Source organism: Gymnodraco acuticeps, unplaced genomic scaffold, assembly GCF_902827175.1.
Source record: "Gymnodraco acuticeps unplaced genomic scaffold, fGymAcu1.1, whole genome shotgun sequence".
Classification (NCBI taxonomy): Eukaryota; Metazoa; Chordata; class Actinopteri; order Perciformes; family Bathydraconidae; genus Gymnodraco; species Gymnodraco acuticeps.
The window spans coordinates 443,755-460,170 of NW_022991948.1; the positions used below are offsets into that span (position 1 = coordinate 443,755).

General features: G+C 41.2%; 1 protein-coding gene across 1 annotated transcript in view; it reads left to right on the plus strand.

Annotated features, from left to right (window-relative positions):
- The window catches only part of ift172 (intraflagellar transport 172), a gene marked incomplete at its 3' end in the record, with an annotated part of 29,056 nt that extends 13,694 nt beyond the window's left edge, over positions 1–15,362 (plus strand). The window contains 12 exon segments of the mRNA XM_034200583.1: positions 1,751–1,804; positions 2,419–2,522; positions 3,844–3,932; positions 6,353–6,465; positions 9,732–9,812; positions 9,814–9,903; positions 10,148–10,169; positions 10,172–10,283; positions 11,996–12,103; positions 13,191–13,275; positions 14,455–14,547; positions 15,264–15,362. Of these exon segments, the coding sequence (XP_034056474.1) occupies positions 1,751–1,804; positions 2,419–2,522; positions 3,844–3,932; positions 6,353–6,465; positions 9,732–9,812; positions 9,814–9,903; positions 10,148–10,169; positions 10,172–10,283; positions 11,996–12,103; positions 13,191–13,275; positions 14,455–14,547; positions 15,264–15,362 (1,050 nt within the window).
- Positions 15,363–16,416: the final 1,054 nt, after the last annotated feature.

Genomic DNA, 16,416 nt, shown 5'->3' on the forward strand with positions numbered 1-16,416 from the left:
ACTCAGATCTTGTACTTGAGTAAAAGTAGAAGTACTCAGATCTTGTACTTGAGTAAAAGTCGAAGTAATCAGATCTTGTACTTGAGTAAAAGTAGAAGTACTCAGATCTTGTACTTGAGTAAAAGTAGAAGTAATCAGATCATGTACTTGAGTAAAAGTAGAAGTACTCAGATCTTGTACTTGAGTAAAAGTAGAAGTACTCAGATCTTGTACTTGAGTAAAAGTCGAAGTAATCAGATCTTGTACTTGAGTAAAAGTAGAAGTACTCAGATCTTGTTCTTGAGTACAAGTAGAAGTACTCAGATCTTGTTCTTGAGTAAAAGTAGAAGTACTCAGATCTTGTACTTGAGTAAAAGTAGAAGTACTCAGATCTTGTACTTGAGTAAAAGTAGAAGTACCAGAGTATAGGAATACTCTGTTACAGTAAAAGTCCTGCATTCAAAATGTTACTCAAGTGAAAGTATAAAAGTATTCTCATCAAAATATAGTTAAAGTAGCGACAGTAAAAGTAGTCATTGTGCAGATTGGTCCATTTCAGAATAAGTAAAGTCCCTCAACATTGTACTTAACCACAGTACTTGATTAAATCTACTTAGTTACTTTACACCACTGTGCTTAGTTGATGCAGTATCTGACTCTTCTACATGTTATGCTGCACCAAGCGTGATGTATGTGATTTTGAATGTGGTGTCCAAATTAAGAATTATCCAAAGACCTCACTATATTCTGGATTTACTGTACAGTGCTGGAAAGTAACTAAGTACATTTACTCAAATCCTGTACTTAAATACCATTTTGAAGTATTTGTACTTGAATGTTTCCATGTAATGCTTTACTCTAAAGTTCTACTTCTCTGCTTTAAAGGGGAAAAGGTGTATTTTTTTATTGACTACATCCATTGTACAGCTTTAGTTGGTATTCAGAATAATTGAAATAGTAGTTTTAGGTACAAAAAGGTGAAAATATATTGCAAAATGGTTTTCTTTTGAAGTCTTAAAAGTCAGTAATTTGTGTATCAGAACTGAAAACAGTAAATATTACTTTTGATACTTTAAGTACATTGTAATACTTCTGCACTTTTACTCAAGCGAGATTTTGAATGTCGGACTTTTTTACTTGTAATGGAGTATTCAGTCAAACATGATTCCTCATTGTGTTTAACCCTCTGACACCCACATAGGACATTTCTGTTTTTGCAAATGTTTGTGTTTTGCCTTATAAATTGTCCTTTATTTTCAGTATAATAAAGTTTTACACATCCCAGAAATCAGCACAACCTGATATATGTCACTCATGAGAGACGTATATGCAATATAATATGGGATATTTGCCTTTTCTTTAAAACGGAGCTTGAATTTTGCACTTATTTCATTAAAAAGAACTGCTAACCATAACATTGAAAAAAACATTCAACACAGACAATTGCACACATTTATTATCATTGTATCAGAACTGATTCTAACTTCTTCTGTTCATTAGTTATGCCCATTCTTTTGGGCAGTGTCCATGGGCGTTCTTGTGCCAGGAATTGTCTTTTTTGTTGTCAAGACTACACATGATGATGAAAAGTTAACAGAGTTGTGTCTGTGGTTTAAGAGGAACAACACGGCCTGTCTCTGGCTGAAACAGCTGAGGAGTGATGACGCTTTGAACACAACGTGATATTGGGATCTTATTCGGCCGCGTGGGTCTCAGAGGGTTAATTCATCATTTGTTTTTAACATAAGCCTTTCCTCTGTTCCTCTCTCAGGTGGCGTGGCCCGGATCTGGGGGAAACGAAAAGTTCTTCTTTGAAAATGAATCTGTAAGTTCACACATTCAGGTTCTTTTTTAACATGAAAATCCAAGACGCATACACCATCTGCTTTCTAATGAAAGGTACAGCATTTGCAAGACCGTACTCCAGGGGTGTCAAACTCAATGTCATTGCGGGCCACATTAGAATTATGCTTGCACTCAAAAGGCTGTTGGTAACTTTAAGACAAGATAAATATACATAGATAAATATATATATCAAATAATGTATTATTTTACAATATTACCTCTGCATTGGATTATTATCAGATAGGGTAATACTTCATAATTAACTACGTCTGAAAGCAGAAGTCTAGGGCCAATAATTGCAAGTAATTGTAAGTCTCTTCAGTGCGCATCTCACAAAATGTGATGCATTGTGGGACATGTAGTTTATGGGCACGTAACCTCATAATAAACGTATTATATTCTTTGCAAGCTCTTGTGGGCCACATACAATGAAGTAGCGGGCCGGATTTGGCCCCCGGGCCTTGAGTTTGACACCCCTACCGTACTCGATAGAGGGAGAGAAATAAATGAGAGGATACAGTCACAGCACCGCTGCAGGACGAGGTCTTTGCCTCAGACGGCTCATGTTTTAATATTCTGTGTGTCATGTTCCAGGTGTGTATGATCTTTAACGCTGGGGAGCTGAGCCTGGTGGAGTACAGCAGCAATGAGATCCTGGGATCAGTCAGAACCGAATTCATGAACCCTCACCTCATCAGGTAGGTACACGAATCAAACACACCTTTTCCAAGTTAAGAGGAAAGACCTCAACAGGTTTGACTGGTTTGCTCAACTGAGAGTTTTCCTATGAATTATAATAATCAAATCCAATCAAGTTTTATTTATATAACGATTTTTGGTCGAGCCAAAGTGCTGTACATGCAATAAAAACACTTTACTACAATAGCAAACAGAAGACAACAAATTACAACCGCAAAAATAAAAGATCACACACAGGGAAAAGTCAGGAGTCGTGCTCCGCTCTGAAGGCCAGGGAGAAGAAGTGAGTCTTTAGCGTTGATTTAAAAACCCCTAGGGTCTGGGCCGACCTCACATGGAGGGGCAGAGTGTTCCAGAGCCTGGGGCCAGCTGCTGCGAAGGCTCGTGCCCTCGGGTTTTGAGCCTGGTCTTGGGCTCTATCAGCAGCAGCTGGTCAGCAGACCTTAAAGCTCTGGCTGGGGTGTAGCGATGGAGGAGTTCTGCTAAATAAGCCGGTAATGCCACAAAAAGGAGAAATTGACCATTTTTATCAACCTGAATTAAACAAGTGTGGTGCTACGGCAAAAGGTGTTCACTTTAGTTTAGCTTTACTACTTTTTCAAATTCAGAACAGTCATATTTAGACTTTTTTATTCCAGTTTCAGATGCTAAAAAATGTTTTCAACAAGATTACTAATCCAAGGAAAGTGTTAGATGTAGGAAAATGTTTATGAAATTAATTAAGTCAATGTTATTAAAACCTTCTAAGCTGAATATTTTTTTAATCAAATATCAACCACATGAAAATGCTCAATTAATAAACATACAGTTTAAATGCAGTCTCTGCTAACACTTAAATAAGTCCCTGATCATTCCTTACAGACAATGTATTTCCAGCTCTGTCCACTAGAGGGCAGTATTGAGCTGTGCAGAGCTCAGGGTATCTACATACTATTCAGAGAAGTATGTAGAGAAGAGTGACACGGTTTCAGGACACTATGTTAGTGTAGAACGATTATTGTTTACTAAAGTTGTGTGTGTGTGTGTGTGTGTGTGTGTGTGTGTGTGTGTGTGTGTGTGTGTGTGTGTGGGTGTGTGTGTGTGTGTGGTGTGTGTGTGTGTGTGTGTGGTTGTGTGTGTGTGTGTGTGTGTGTGGTGTGTGTGTGTGTGTGTGTGGTGTGTGTGTGTGTGTGTGTGTGTGTGTGTGTGTGTGTGTGTGTGTGTGTGTGTGTGTGTGTGTGTGTGTGTGTGTGTGTTGTGTGGTGTGTGTGTGTGTGTGTGTGTGTGTGTGTGTGTGTGTGTGTGTGTTTGGTGTGTGTGTGTGTGTGGTGTGTGTTGCAGTGTCCGACTACTAACGAGAGGGAAGCAGAGAGGAGTGGAAGACAACAAGAAGCTGGCTTATCTCATCGATATAAAGACCATCTGTATTGGTGAGGAGGTGTGGGAGTGCTAGGATGGTTATTGATCTAAAGTATCTAAAGGACTTCCATTTTAATTTACTTACATTTCTTAGCTACTTTTTCTATTTCCCTTTTCTTCTACTTTATACATGTACTCCACTAAAATACTCTTTATTACACTTTTTACTTCTCTAAATGTATATATTATACCTTAAAGGTCACCTATCATGCTATTTCTAGGCAATAGCATAGGTCTCAGATATATAAAAAACATGTCTATATCCCTCTATTTCACTTCCTGTTTCAAAAGTGCTGATTTGGGGAATAAAGCTTTAAAAAAGGAGGGGGCTGAGCTCATGCGGGACCCGGCAGCTACTGTCTAAACTAAATGCTGCCGTGATGAAACGCCATATCATGGATTGTCAAGGATTCTCTCTGAAACAGTTTGGAGCTCAAAGGCTTTCTCTCTTGCTGGTTATACCACAAGGTGAGTTCCTTTTTACTTCCTGCTTCTTCACACACATGCTCTCCAGTACAGGTTAGCTCTGAGTGTTAGCGATGCTAATGTAAACACCGACCATATTACATCCAAAACAGTCGGGCATTGTTTCTGATAGCAACGTTTCTGATTGGGCCGTGGGTCCACATTTCAGATATTACGTCATATCGGACGCAAATCTGGATCAGCTCCGTTGTTCCCCGTTTTTAGAGATTTGGGTACGGAGGAAAAGAGAGAGGCTTTTATTTTCTGACGCTGCGTGAGTTCCCAGACACACCGGGGACACATGTTGATGGAGAGAAGACATCACAAAGTGCATTTTGCACGATAGGTCCCCTTTAAGTTACTGGTTGCATTGCACATTCAGATCGATGATACATAAAATAATCAGGAAATATATTTTAAGTTTATTTTTTTGTACGTACATAAATACAAATCACATGAAAGAAATATAAAGCATGTGTTAGGGTATGGTAGAACACTTGTCTTGCCTTGTATTTAAAAGACCCAAAAAGACCCTAAAAGTTCAAATATACAACAATCACATACATTGTAAATACCAAATGTATCATAAAACACATATAGAATAAGGGTAGAAGTTAAATTCAGGCCTAGTGTGCTTTGGAAAAAGTTGGTCATTTAAAACCATGATCATAGTTATATAGGATAATGTTTGACTTTATTGATCCACGGGGGGAAATTCACATTCACCCAGCACTTTATAAGCATTTAAAGTAATTAAAACGATTCCCATCTGAAGCATTAAAGTCATTAACACATTATTGCATCCGCACGGAGGATTGCATAATGGACAACACATTACTCTGATGTACGCCGCTCTGCATAATGAGTACTTTTACTTTCTGTACTTGAAGTAAACTTTGGATGCAGTTCGACTTTGGTGTGGCTTCTTTGACTGAACTGCAGTAGGCGTGTTTTAGATTGATTCATCTGTATTTCTTCCAGTGAGTGGACAGAAAGTTGACGTATCACCAGACTTATAATAAGATAACTTGATAATGACCAGCGTGTGTTGATCATCAATGAATCACCTAAGTAATGAATAAGAAGGAATAATGCAGAAAATGCGGTTTTTATCCTCTTAAAATGGAGATGTTCTGCTTATACCATCAGACTATACAACAATACGACATGTAACGATTGAACTTAACAACTGGGACGGACATTTTCCAATATGTTCTTATGTCTTACTCTAGAAAATAATCAGCAGATTGATTGAAAGTGAAAACACTCTTTAGTTGCAGGCCTTCTAATTATAAAAGTTAAACTGGTATATGTTTAAAGTAGATATATTCAGGGGGTCCGCGGGTTTTAAAAAGTATTACAAGTGGATAAATCAATTTAGAGAAAATTAAGGCTATTAAAAATATTAAACGGCATTTTCCAAGGTTTTAAATGTTGTAGCTTGTTTTCAATAAGTATATAAATGGTCCAAAGAGGTTGTGTTCTGCAGTCTGCCTGAATGTAATCATGGCGTAGGTGTGTAGTGTGATTCTGTGTAGTTTATTGATGGCATCCCGTTGGGTTTGACGTCATCTGAACCGGACATCGCACGCTCACTGCTTGATAGCGCGCAGGTCCGTTTACGCCGGTTGTTAAACAACATCGTTATGGGAAATGCAAGTCTGCGTCCAAATGGTTGGAAGATAAGGAGGAAGGACAATCAATACTGTATATAGTCAATGTGAGGTAAAGTGTGTCGCCAAGGTAACCGGTTAGAACTCCAAGTGGAGATGAGGTCTTAAAATGTTTGGAAAGGGTCTTAAAAAAGGTCTTAAAAGGTTTTACATGTGACTTCAGGATTCCTGCAGACACCCTGTGTTATAAAGTCACTGACTGATTACCAGGATAAAAGTCAAATTCTAGCCACATGCGTTGTGACACTGGCCGTCTCTCTGCTGCTCAGCTAACCTGATGTTTCTCCTCTCAGTGGACTTGGCCGGTGGCTACAATCTGGGAACCATCAACCAAAACTCCAAGATCGACTGGCTGGAGCTGAACGAGACCGGACGCAAGCTGCTGTTCAGGGACAAGAAGCTGCGGGTGAGGATTAAACCCTCCTGAGGGAGCCTGAAGGCAGAGGGGACAGATGATGGTTCGGATCATGATTAGTGAAGTCAAGTGGAAAAATGTCCAACTAAAGTTATAGGAACGTCCATCAGCCAGATAAATGTCTTGTGGTCATCCAGGTGATGAAATAGTGTTTCAGAATAAATGTGGATGCACTTTGCCACAGGGGAGGCATGAGAAGTCTCAGGAGAACTTCACTTTCAACCCATCTATGTCCAAGTACACAGTTGAATTGGAATTTGTGAGGAGCCAATGGTGCTGCTTTACCATTGAATCAGTGACAAGGAGGCAAATAACAAGGTTAACAGCAGAGAAAGAACAAATCCCCCAAATGGCAGAGAAGTGTTGTTTTCATCCTCTCAGGCAAGGGTTCCCAACATGTTGGCTTGTGCCCTTTTTAAACAAAGCAATGTCTATTTTCATTTGTTACCAAATTTGTATTGGTTTGTTTGAACTAACTTCCATTTCTCCAGCACTGAGATGATCAGTGTTTTTAAAGGAGCTGCTGGCAGGATGACAGTCAGACAGCTGCTGGCAGGTTGCCCTGTGGTAACAAAGCAGTTAGACGCGTAAGCCTGCGGCAACCACACGGAGAGCTCTGTAATTGGCAGTCGCTCAGTGTCTTCACATTTCTTCTGCACTCTGATTTATATTAATTTATAGATTGTGTGTGTGTGTGTGTGTGTGTGTGTGTGGTGTGTGTGTTGTGTGTGTGTTGTGTGTGTGTGTGTGTGTGTGTGTGTGTGTGTGTGTGTGTGTGTGTGTGTGTGTGTGTGTGTGTGTGTGTGTGTGTGTGTGTGTGTGTGTGGTGTGTGTGTGTGTGTGTGTGTGTGTGTGTTGTGTGTGTGTGTGTGTGTGTGTGTGTGTGTGTGTGTAGTGTGTGTGTGTGTGTGTGTGTGTGTGTGTGTGTGTGTGTGTGTGTGTGGGTTTTAAGAGCCCAGTCTGCTCTGATTGGTTAGCTGGCCGGCTCTGTTGTGATTGGTCTACCGCTTTGAGATGTCCCGCCCCTTAGCCTATCACGTACAATATGTTGGAGCGCTAGCCAATAGGAGCGTGACTGTTACATAGTGATGTCATTAGGTTCCAGAATAAAACAAAGTAGTCCAATTGAGGCGTTTCAAGCAGGAGGGGGGGATAGAGACTCTGGAGGGAGACTTTGTAGACATGCACTAAAACGTATATAACACACTACAGGAAAGGGTCTTTAACGACCTGAAAAGCATTTATACTGTTACTCATTTTTGGATATTCACATTTATAGCACATATTCCCACCATCAACAAAGAAGTGAAGTTGTATAAGAAATGTTTCTGTAATTGAAACTCACTTCCTAGGGAACGTATCAACAGGCGGCCGATCCTCACTGCATTAACACGACCAGCAGAGCTCCAGGGTGAAACTATAGATGAGGCTTTATTAAAAATGGTGGGGGGGAAGATATTAAAGAAGCTGATTACAGCAGCGGGCGGTCTCTCTATACACACACACACACACACACACACACACACACACACACACACACACACCACACACACACACACACACACACACACACACACTGAGTGCTGTGGGAGCCACTGTATCTTATAGAATCTACATAATCTCGGCTCATCAGGAGGATAGTGGAATAGATTGCAGCGTGAGGATTCACCGGGAGCTGCTGGGAGTTAATCAACTTTTTTTTGTACTTGTACTATTCTATGTGAACTTTAACTTTACAAGAGAGGGGGTTGGAAAGAAAGGACACTGTACTTTTTACTACAGAATCTGCCTATCCAGAAACACAGTGGAATACTGGCTCTTACATTATATATATGATCTGTCAGTGAACTCTAAAGGCTCTCTAATATTCAAATGGATAAAAGCCAATATATTAATTAGCTTTCTTACGGAGGGGCAACCATGGGAACCATGCGGGAAGTCTTCTTCGCTGCTCTTGGTGTATTTTGTGGCAGAAGTACAGCGCCACTTACAGGCCCGGCATATGTACTACAGCGTCTCCAGCGCTTTCGAGCGGTCTCAGCCCCCAGGAAGTGCGCCGGACTCTGAGGAAAATATTCGTAGTGGCCAAACGGCGGTACTACACAGTCAGTCGCTGGGCCCGGAAATACTTTTTCCCATTGACTAACATTGGGAAAGAGACGTCTGTAACTCGTTGGATCATTTTTTTTAAACTAAATAAACTACCCAGTATGAACGTTTGTAAAGCCCTTATTAAAAACATTCGGTCCTCAAGTTGTAAAATGTGCTAATAACGTTATTCTGAGAGTTATTTCCCTCGGTATTATGAACGTGCATCTAACCAACGGGAACGTTCATGTGACGTGTTCAGTACTACATGAGTTTCACCTTTACCCATGGATGCACAATAAGAACGGATTATATGAATACTTTCGTGACGTTTCGCTCTCTCAAAAGTTGGGCCATTTTGTCTTCATGCGCCAATGAGCAGTTCTGTCATAGGAATGAACGAGGCCCCGCCTCCCACGCTGTATCCAGTTCTTATTATACATCCATGGTGTGAACGGGCACGTTTCTGGTGCCTATTGCGTGTGGACGGAAGACTTTTTTGATATCGAATTCGGTTCGTTTGCGTTAACGTTCTCGTGTGGCTCCAGTCTAAGAGGTGAAGATTGATCAGTTCTGTTGAATCAACGTGAAACTGGCAGCTATGTTGTTGTATGTGATTGCTAGCTGACAGAGATAATAACTAAAAGTGGAACTTGAATGTTCATTGTGCTGCAGGAGTTACATTTATGCATTTTATTCAAACAGATGAACGGGAAAGTATTGTCTCATACTGCTGTAAAGTACTAAAACAATGTGATATATTGAGTAACTAGACGAGCATTTGGAGAGCGCTGACTCGAGTCTTTCCATTGGCTGTTTCGGTAACTGAAAAAAATTGGTAGAACATCACAAAATGACTGGGTTCTTTGCTGGCCCTTGCTACAGCTTTACACCTAGTTTCATGAAACAAGGGCCAGTATATGTTCCATAACCCATCGGCAGAAAGTAAGATAACAGAAAACATAAATGCCTTGGCAGATTGAATTATTCTAGGCCATATCCACCCCACTGACTTCCATTTCTGTTCTGATTGTGAAAGAGGTATCAAATGTTCATTCTATGTGGCCTAAAAATGGTCTGAAACCTTTCATCGTCTAGATATTCTCACACAGATTAGAAAAACAAGCTACCACACGTTTGACTTAATTTGCCTCCTCCTTCCTCCTCAGCTCCACCTGTACGACATAGAGACGAGTGTGAAGACCACGCTGCTGAGTTTCTGCTCGTACGTGCAGTGGGTTCCCGGCAGTGGATGTGGTGGTGGCTCAGAACCGAGGGAACCTGTGCGTCTGGTACAGCATCGACAGCCCCGAGAGCATCACCATGTTCCCATCAAGGTCCGCCTCTGGGTCTAATGGACACATGATTACTGTGGTCCATCATTCCCTTCCACATTACATCTTAGCAGTGTGCACACACACGCGCAGACAACCACCCACACACACACACACACACTCAGGTTTAGTGTTTGTTCTGTTATAACGCCTTGTGCGGAATGCTTTGGCAATACTATGTTTAAAATGTGGTCATGCCAATAAAGCCCCTTTTGTATTGTATTGTAATTTGGCTTCACTTCTGTTTTTAGGGAGACATCGTGGATCTGGAGAGAGTGATGGGAAGACGGATGTGATCGTGACGGAGGGCGTGAGCACGGTGACGTACACGCTGGACGAAGGCCTCATCGAGTTTGGAACGGCCATCGATGACGGGGATTACGACAGGTACGATTAGACTTTCTTGGCAGAATCTAGACGTGCATACAGCGTGGAGTTGAGCATGTATCCGGCGCCTCGCTGCTCTGCTGGGTCAGAGTCTCAGTGACAGCAGGGTAATCAGAACAGGCCAGATGTCCTTTTATCCCGCAGCTTCCTGCAGATCTTCTCGAGGGTTTTCTCAGGGCCAGCTGGGAGGCAAAGTCTCATTCAGAGTGTCGTGATGCGAACACCTCAAAGTGATCAGATTTGAAACTGACCTCTCTTAGTTGGAGGAGCAGCAGCTGATCTCTTCAGCTGAACTCATATCAAGTAAGACCAGCTCCTATAAAGCAGGATTTTCTGTGTCTTATACTTGTGTTTCTGTTAAAAGATTGACCATAAGAAGGGCTGCACGATATATCGTGTCGTGACGATAACCGCTATATTCGCATCGCAGGACGTGACGATTTTTTTTTACATTTTATGACTTGCGATATTAAGTAGGCAAATTAACTCAAACACGTCATGTTACAATTATTTTGCTGCTTGCTACAAAAGGGAAACTCGTGCTGCTCTCATGTCAGGGTACTTGAGTGAGTGACAGCAAACCACCAATCACAATCAAATCTCCAAAGCAAACGGACCCTGTGATTAAAAGGTAAAACACTGAATAAAGTTGTTTCTCAGTTCGGCGCTGCTAACCGAGCTAGCTTAGCTTGTTGCTCTGATAACTTCAGATCCAGACGTCCGTGACTAAAATCCTTCATCCGGTTAAATATAGTTAAAGAAATACCAATTGTATCATTAAAGTTCAAGAAAGGATGGTTGCGGACAAAAAAACTGTCTTTTCTTCAATTCCTGTATGTTTTCATATCGCAATATATATCGCAGGGGGGGGGAAATCGCAATGTCAGTTTTTTCCAATATCGTGCAGCCCTAACCATAAGTCAGAGAGGGCATCCTTACAAGTGTTAAAAGGCATTGAATTCAGCTTTCTGTAGGCAGCAATGTTAGTAATAAAACGTTTTTTCTGTTTTATATTACATTTCGAGCTGTCGGGGATGTTACACCTTAAAGAGGGATAGTCATAAGAGTGTATCTTACAACGTAAAACGAATTAGGCATTGTAAGTAAAACAAATTATATTACAGAGCCGTAGGAGGGGATAACATTTATTAAAAAGGTTTTAAATGTAATCTAATTTGCTGGAGAGACCCTGCAGGGGAAAAGACTGATTGAGGAAGCAAGAGTTTTGTCTCTGACTTCAACGCGATGGTACTCACAACATTTATCTCAAATTTGTAATTATATATAGCTCTCTTTTTATAAGCTTTGCAAGATTGAGAATTGTTCAATATTAGACCATTGAACAGTAATGAACATGACACTTCACGCTGTCCCTAACAACACGACTAACAACTGCATTCTTTTAGCAACTGTATTTTTATATTTGTCATCACACTGCATCTGCAAAACGAAACGTAAAATTGTTTGTTCTTTGGTTTTATGGCCTGAATCTTTTTAACAGCTTTTTGTGTGTGTGTGTGTGTGTGTGTTTGGTGTGTGTGTGTGGTGTGTGTGTGTGTGTGTGTGTTTGTGTGTGTTTGTGTGTGTTTGGTGTTTGTGTGTGTGTGGTGTGTGTGTTGTTTGTGTGTGTTTGTGTGTGTTTGGTGTTTGTGTGTGTGTGTGTGTGTGTGTGTGTGTGTGTGTGTGTGTTGTGTGTGTGTGTGTTTTGACAGAGCCACAGCATTCCTGGAGACTCTGGAGATGTCGCCAGAGACTGAAGCCATGTGGAAGACGCTCAGCAAGCTGGCTCTGGAGGGTCAGCAGCTGCACATCGCAGAAAGGTCAGCACTCTTCACACACACACACACACACACACACACACACACACACACACACACACACACACACCACACACACACCCACACACACAGCCACCACACAGACACAACACACACACCACACACACCACACACACACACCCACACACACACACAGACAGACATAGAGACACACACACACAGACATACACACACACACACAGAGAGACACACACCACACACACACACACACCCACACACACCACACCCACACACACACACACACACACACACACCACACACCACAGACATACACACACAGACACACACACACACACAACCTTGCAAGCTAATGTCCGTGTCTCAGAGTTAATTACATTCTTTATCAGTCATCATTGTAAGTAGGACTTATCTTTGTGACCGAAGAGAAAGGAAACAACAAGGGCACCTTGGTTACCTGGAGTGGAAACACACACACACACACACATACACACACACACACACACACACACACACACACACACACGCACACACACACACACACGCACTGTGTCCCTGCCTGACCTCCCTCTCTAACTTCATTAATCGTCAAAGACATTTTATTTAATCATAAGCATTTCCTCTCTCTCCCGCCCCCCCCCCCTCCATCTTTATTTCTCTCTGTTTCGGGAAACTTTTCAAATTTGAATTCCCCGTCATTAATAATGCATATGCTGTTCGTTAGGCCTCGGCTTGGTTTGCATAAATCATGAAATTGGGGGAAGAAACGGTTTTGTCTGCGCTGGTTAATGTTAATGAGGGAGAGAAGTGAGGAAGAGTCAGACTTTTATTTTTAAACTTTTTCTTTCTTTCATGACTTGTTCATTAATCTGATGCAAGTGTTCAGAGAGAGTTGGTAATAAAGTGTCCGGATGCCTAAGACCAGCCCTTTCATTAATCAGCCCTCAGACTGCAGCGTTTTCTAAAGGCTAATTAAACAAAAGCTCTCATTTGTTTCTGTGCATTAAGCAGTTTTCTACAGCTCTGACCTCCTGGTACCCCCTCTCCTTACTCACCGTTTCTCTCTGTGGTTCACACTTGTTCTCTTTTTGTTTTTCCTCATGTTCTCTAGGTGTTTTGCTGCGTTAGGGGACGTCTCAACTGTGCGTTTCCTCCACCAAACTAACCAGATTGCCGACAAAGTTTCACATGAAATGGTGGGTTTCATATAAACACAGATATCTCCACACAGACCAGATACGTATAAACAAACAAAGAATTTGACTGGTATTTACATAGTAAGACAGCTAAATATCAGCTTTGGTGGAACAATTCCTCCAATTTGTTACTATACGCGTGTAAGAATAGCAATAATCGAGTGGACACATTCCTGCAAGTAATGGAATAGCATTCACAATCTAACTAAAGTAAAATAACAGAGTGTTTGCATTAGAAAATACTTAAGTACCCCACAAACATATCACAATGTACTAGAGTGAATGCACTTAGTTACAATTCACCACCACTGTCATTAAAATGGTATTCATGGCTGTTTGGATATTTTTAACACAGCAATATCTGATATATATATATAATATATACAATCATTTTTTGGATTGATATTTCTTATGGTGTAAGAGAGAAACTCAACAAACAATTATCAGAAGGAAGTAAACATTTTTTAACACCTTACTGTGTGTGTGTGTTTGTGTGTGTGTGTGGGCCTAGCATTACTATACTTGTGGGGACCTAAATCTGTTTACACAGTCACGTGTGGGGACTCGCCTCCCTTATGGGGACAAAATGGAGGTCCCCATAAGGGGAATCATTAATTTTAGGGTGAAGACTTAGTTAGGTTTAAGATAAGGGTAAGGGTTAGGCATGTGTTGGTTATGATTAAGTTTAGGCTAAGTCTCCAGGAAATGCATGTAAGTCAATGTAATGTCCCCTGAAATGATGTTTACATGGTGTGTGTGTGTCAGGATTGTACATGTGTGTGTGTGTGTGTCAGGATTGTACATGTGTGTGCGTGTGTGTCAGGATTGTACATGTGTGTGTGTGTGTCAGGATTGTACATGTGTGTGTGTGTGTCAGGATTGTACATGTGTGTGTGTGTGTGTGTGTATGTGTGTGTGTGTGGCCTAGCATTACTATACTTGTGGGGACCTAAATCTGTTTACACAGTCACGTGTGGGGACTCGCCTCCCTTATGGGGACAAATTGGAGGTCCCCATGAGGGAATCATTAATTTTAGGGTGAAGACTTGGTTAAGGGTTAGGGTTAGGCATGTGTTGGTTATGGTTTAGGTTAGGATAAGTCTCCAGGAAAATGCATGTAAGTCAATGTAATGTCCCCTGAAGTGATGTATACATGGTGTGTGTGTGTGTGTGTGTCAGGGTGGAGATGGAACAGAGTTTTTTCAGGTCCGAGCGCACGTCGCCATGCTGGATAAAAACTTCAAACTGGCTGAGATGCACTACATGGAGCAGGTTGGTGACACACTTTCTTTTCTGTCTATTATTTTATGAACTTAAAAATTAGTATTGATTGATTTTACAACAAACCAAAAACTCCTCTCAAACCAGGAGTGTTTTTCCTGCCGCATATCAATTGTTGAGATTCCAGATGCTTGTTTTATGTTCAATTATTATAGTGTAGCAATGAATCCCGGGCACACACCTGAATATAGATTACGAGCCATAGCATTGTATCAACATCACACCGGTACAATCAATCAACAACTTTATTAATCCCGCAAGGGGCAATTGGTTATGAGCAGCAGCTTATGTCATGAACACAGGCAGGAACATACAGGAAGAAACCACACAGATACACCCGGGAGCACAGATGTGAATAATTCTAATTTACACTATAAATAGTTCAAAGCATCACAATAATAATAAATAAATAAATAATCAAGTTAAAAAAGCCTTTTCAAGAATTAAAAGTTTGAGTGCAGAAGGGATGAATGATTTAGAAAAGCGATAGTCCTTTGAGCAGGTAGAGCATATCTTCGCCCTGATTGGCAACAGACGAAATTCATGTGAAAGAACACGACCTGGAGAGTTCAGAATGCTCTCTGCTTTCCGCAGAATCTGTTGGTTACAGAAGGAACACGCTCTCCTTCCTTTAGGAGCCGAGATTGTAATGAACTATTTGTGCAGCACTGAATCAAATCTTATTACCTATTTTTCTGTTTCTGCAGAACTCCATTGATGAAGCCATAGAGATGTACCAGGAGCTCCACATGTGGGACGACTGCATCGCTGTTGCTGAAGCCAAGGTAGCAACAAACTCACTCAATGTATACTAATACAAATAAAACGTAGCATTTTACCCCAGGGTGGTCTGTTGTTGCATACTGTGAGCTTCTGTGGTGCAGTCATTCGGACAGTGTCTTCTGGGTAACCTTACATGTACGTTTCCAGTAGGGCTGCACCATCAGAAAAAAAAGGACTAATTGTGATTAACTGATATTGCAATGGAGTGTCGCAGTGACGAGTCCTAAAACCCGGAAGTAAGTTAGCATTTCACCACTTCCGGTTCCTTCGACAAAAAGCAATGAGATTTCTCCATAGGGTTTGGAGAATATCTGGAACTAAGGTCTGTGGTTGAGACGCATTGAAGAGACGGATCACGTTTTGTTCTACGACATTAAATCCATCAGCAGTGACCCCACTGGGGATTTCTGAAGAGTTGACGTGTCTGAGAAACGATGGTTGTTACCAAGTGGCTGAATAGGACTACAGAAGTTGTCGAGGGCCGTCATTACGGCCGAACACCGTGAACACTCCTCTAAGTTAGTTTCTGTTCTGCTTGAAAGCAGTCCCTGCCTCCTGCAGACTGTTCAAACAAACGCTTCAACTTGAACCATTTAGAATCTGTGTGTTTGAATATGGATCTTAAGTCGGCGTGACGTTGAAGCAGCGACCCTGCTGTAGTTCATATATAGCATAACGTTAGCATTTTGCTTCTGGCGACTAGATTTACGATTATAAAATGATAAAAGTAGGATAGACATGTGGAGATTATCCGGCTGAACAAAACGTGACCCGTCTCTTAAATGCGTTTCAACCACAGACCTGATTTCCAGCTATCTTCCAAAACCCTACGGAGGAATTGCATTGCGTTTTTGTCGAAGGAACCGGAAGGAGTTTGCTTCCACTGTGGCACTCAATTGAGATATGAGTCACGATATTAGAGGGAATAATCTTTTTTGTCTTAAAAGTTATATGAAAAGTAATCTGTACCAAACAAAAGATACTTATAGGTCATGCAGTATCACAATACTTAATGCAAAATATATAAACCACATTTTGCATTAAACATGTTTTTGCACGTCCTGCCTGCGGTTTTAA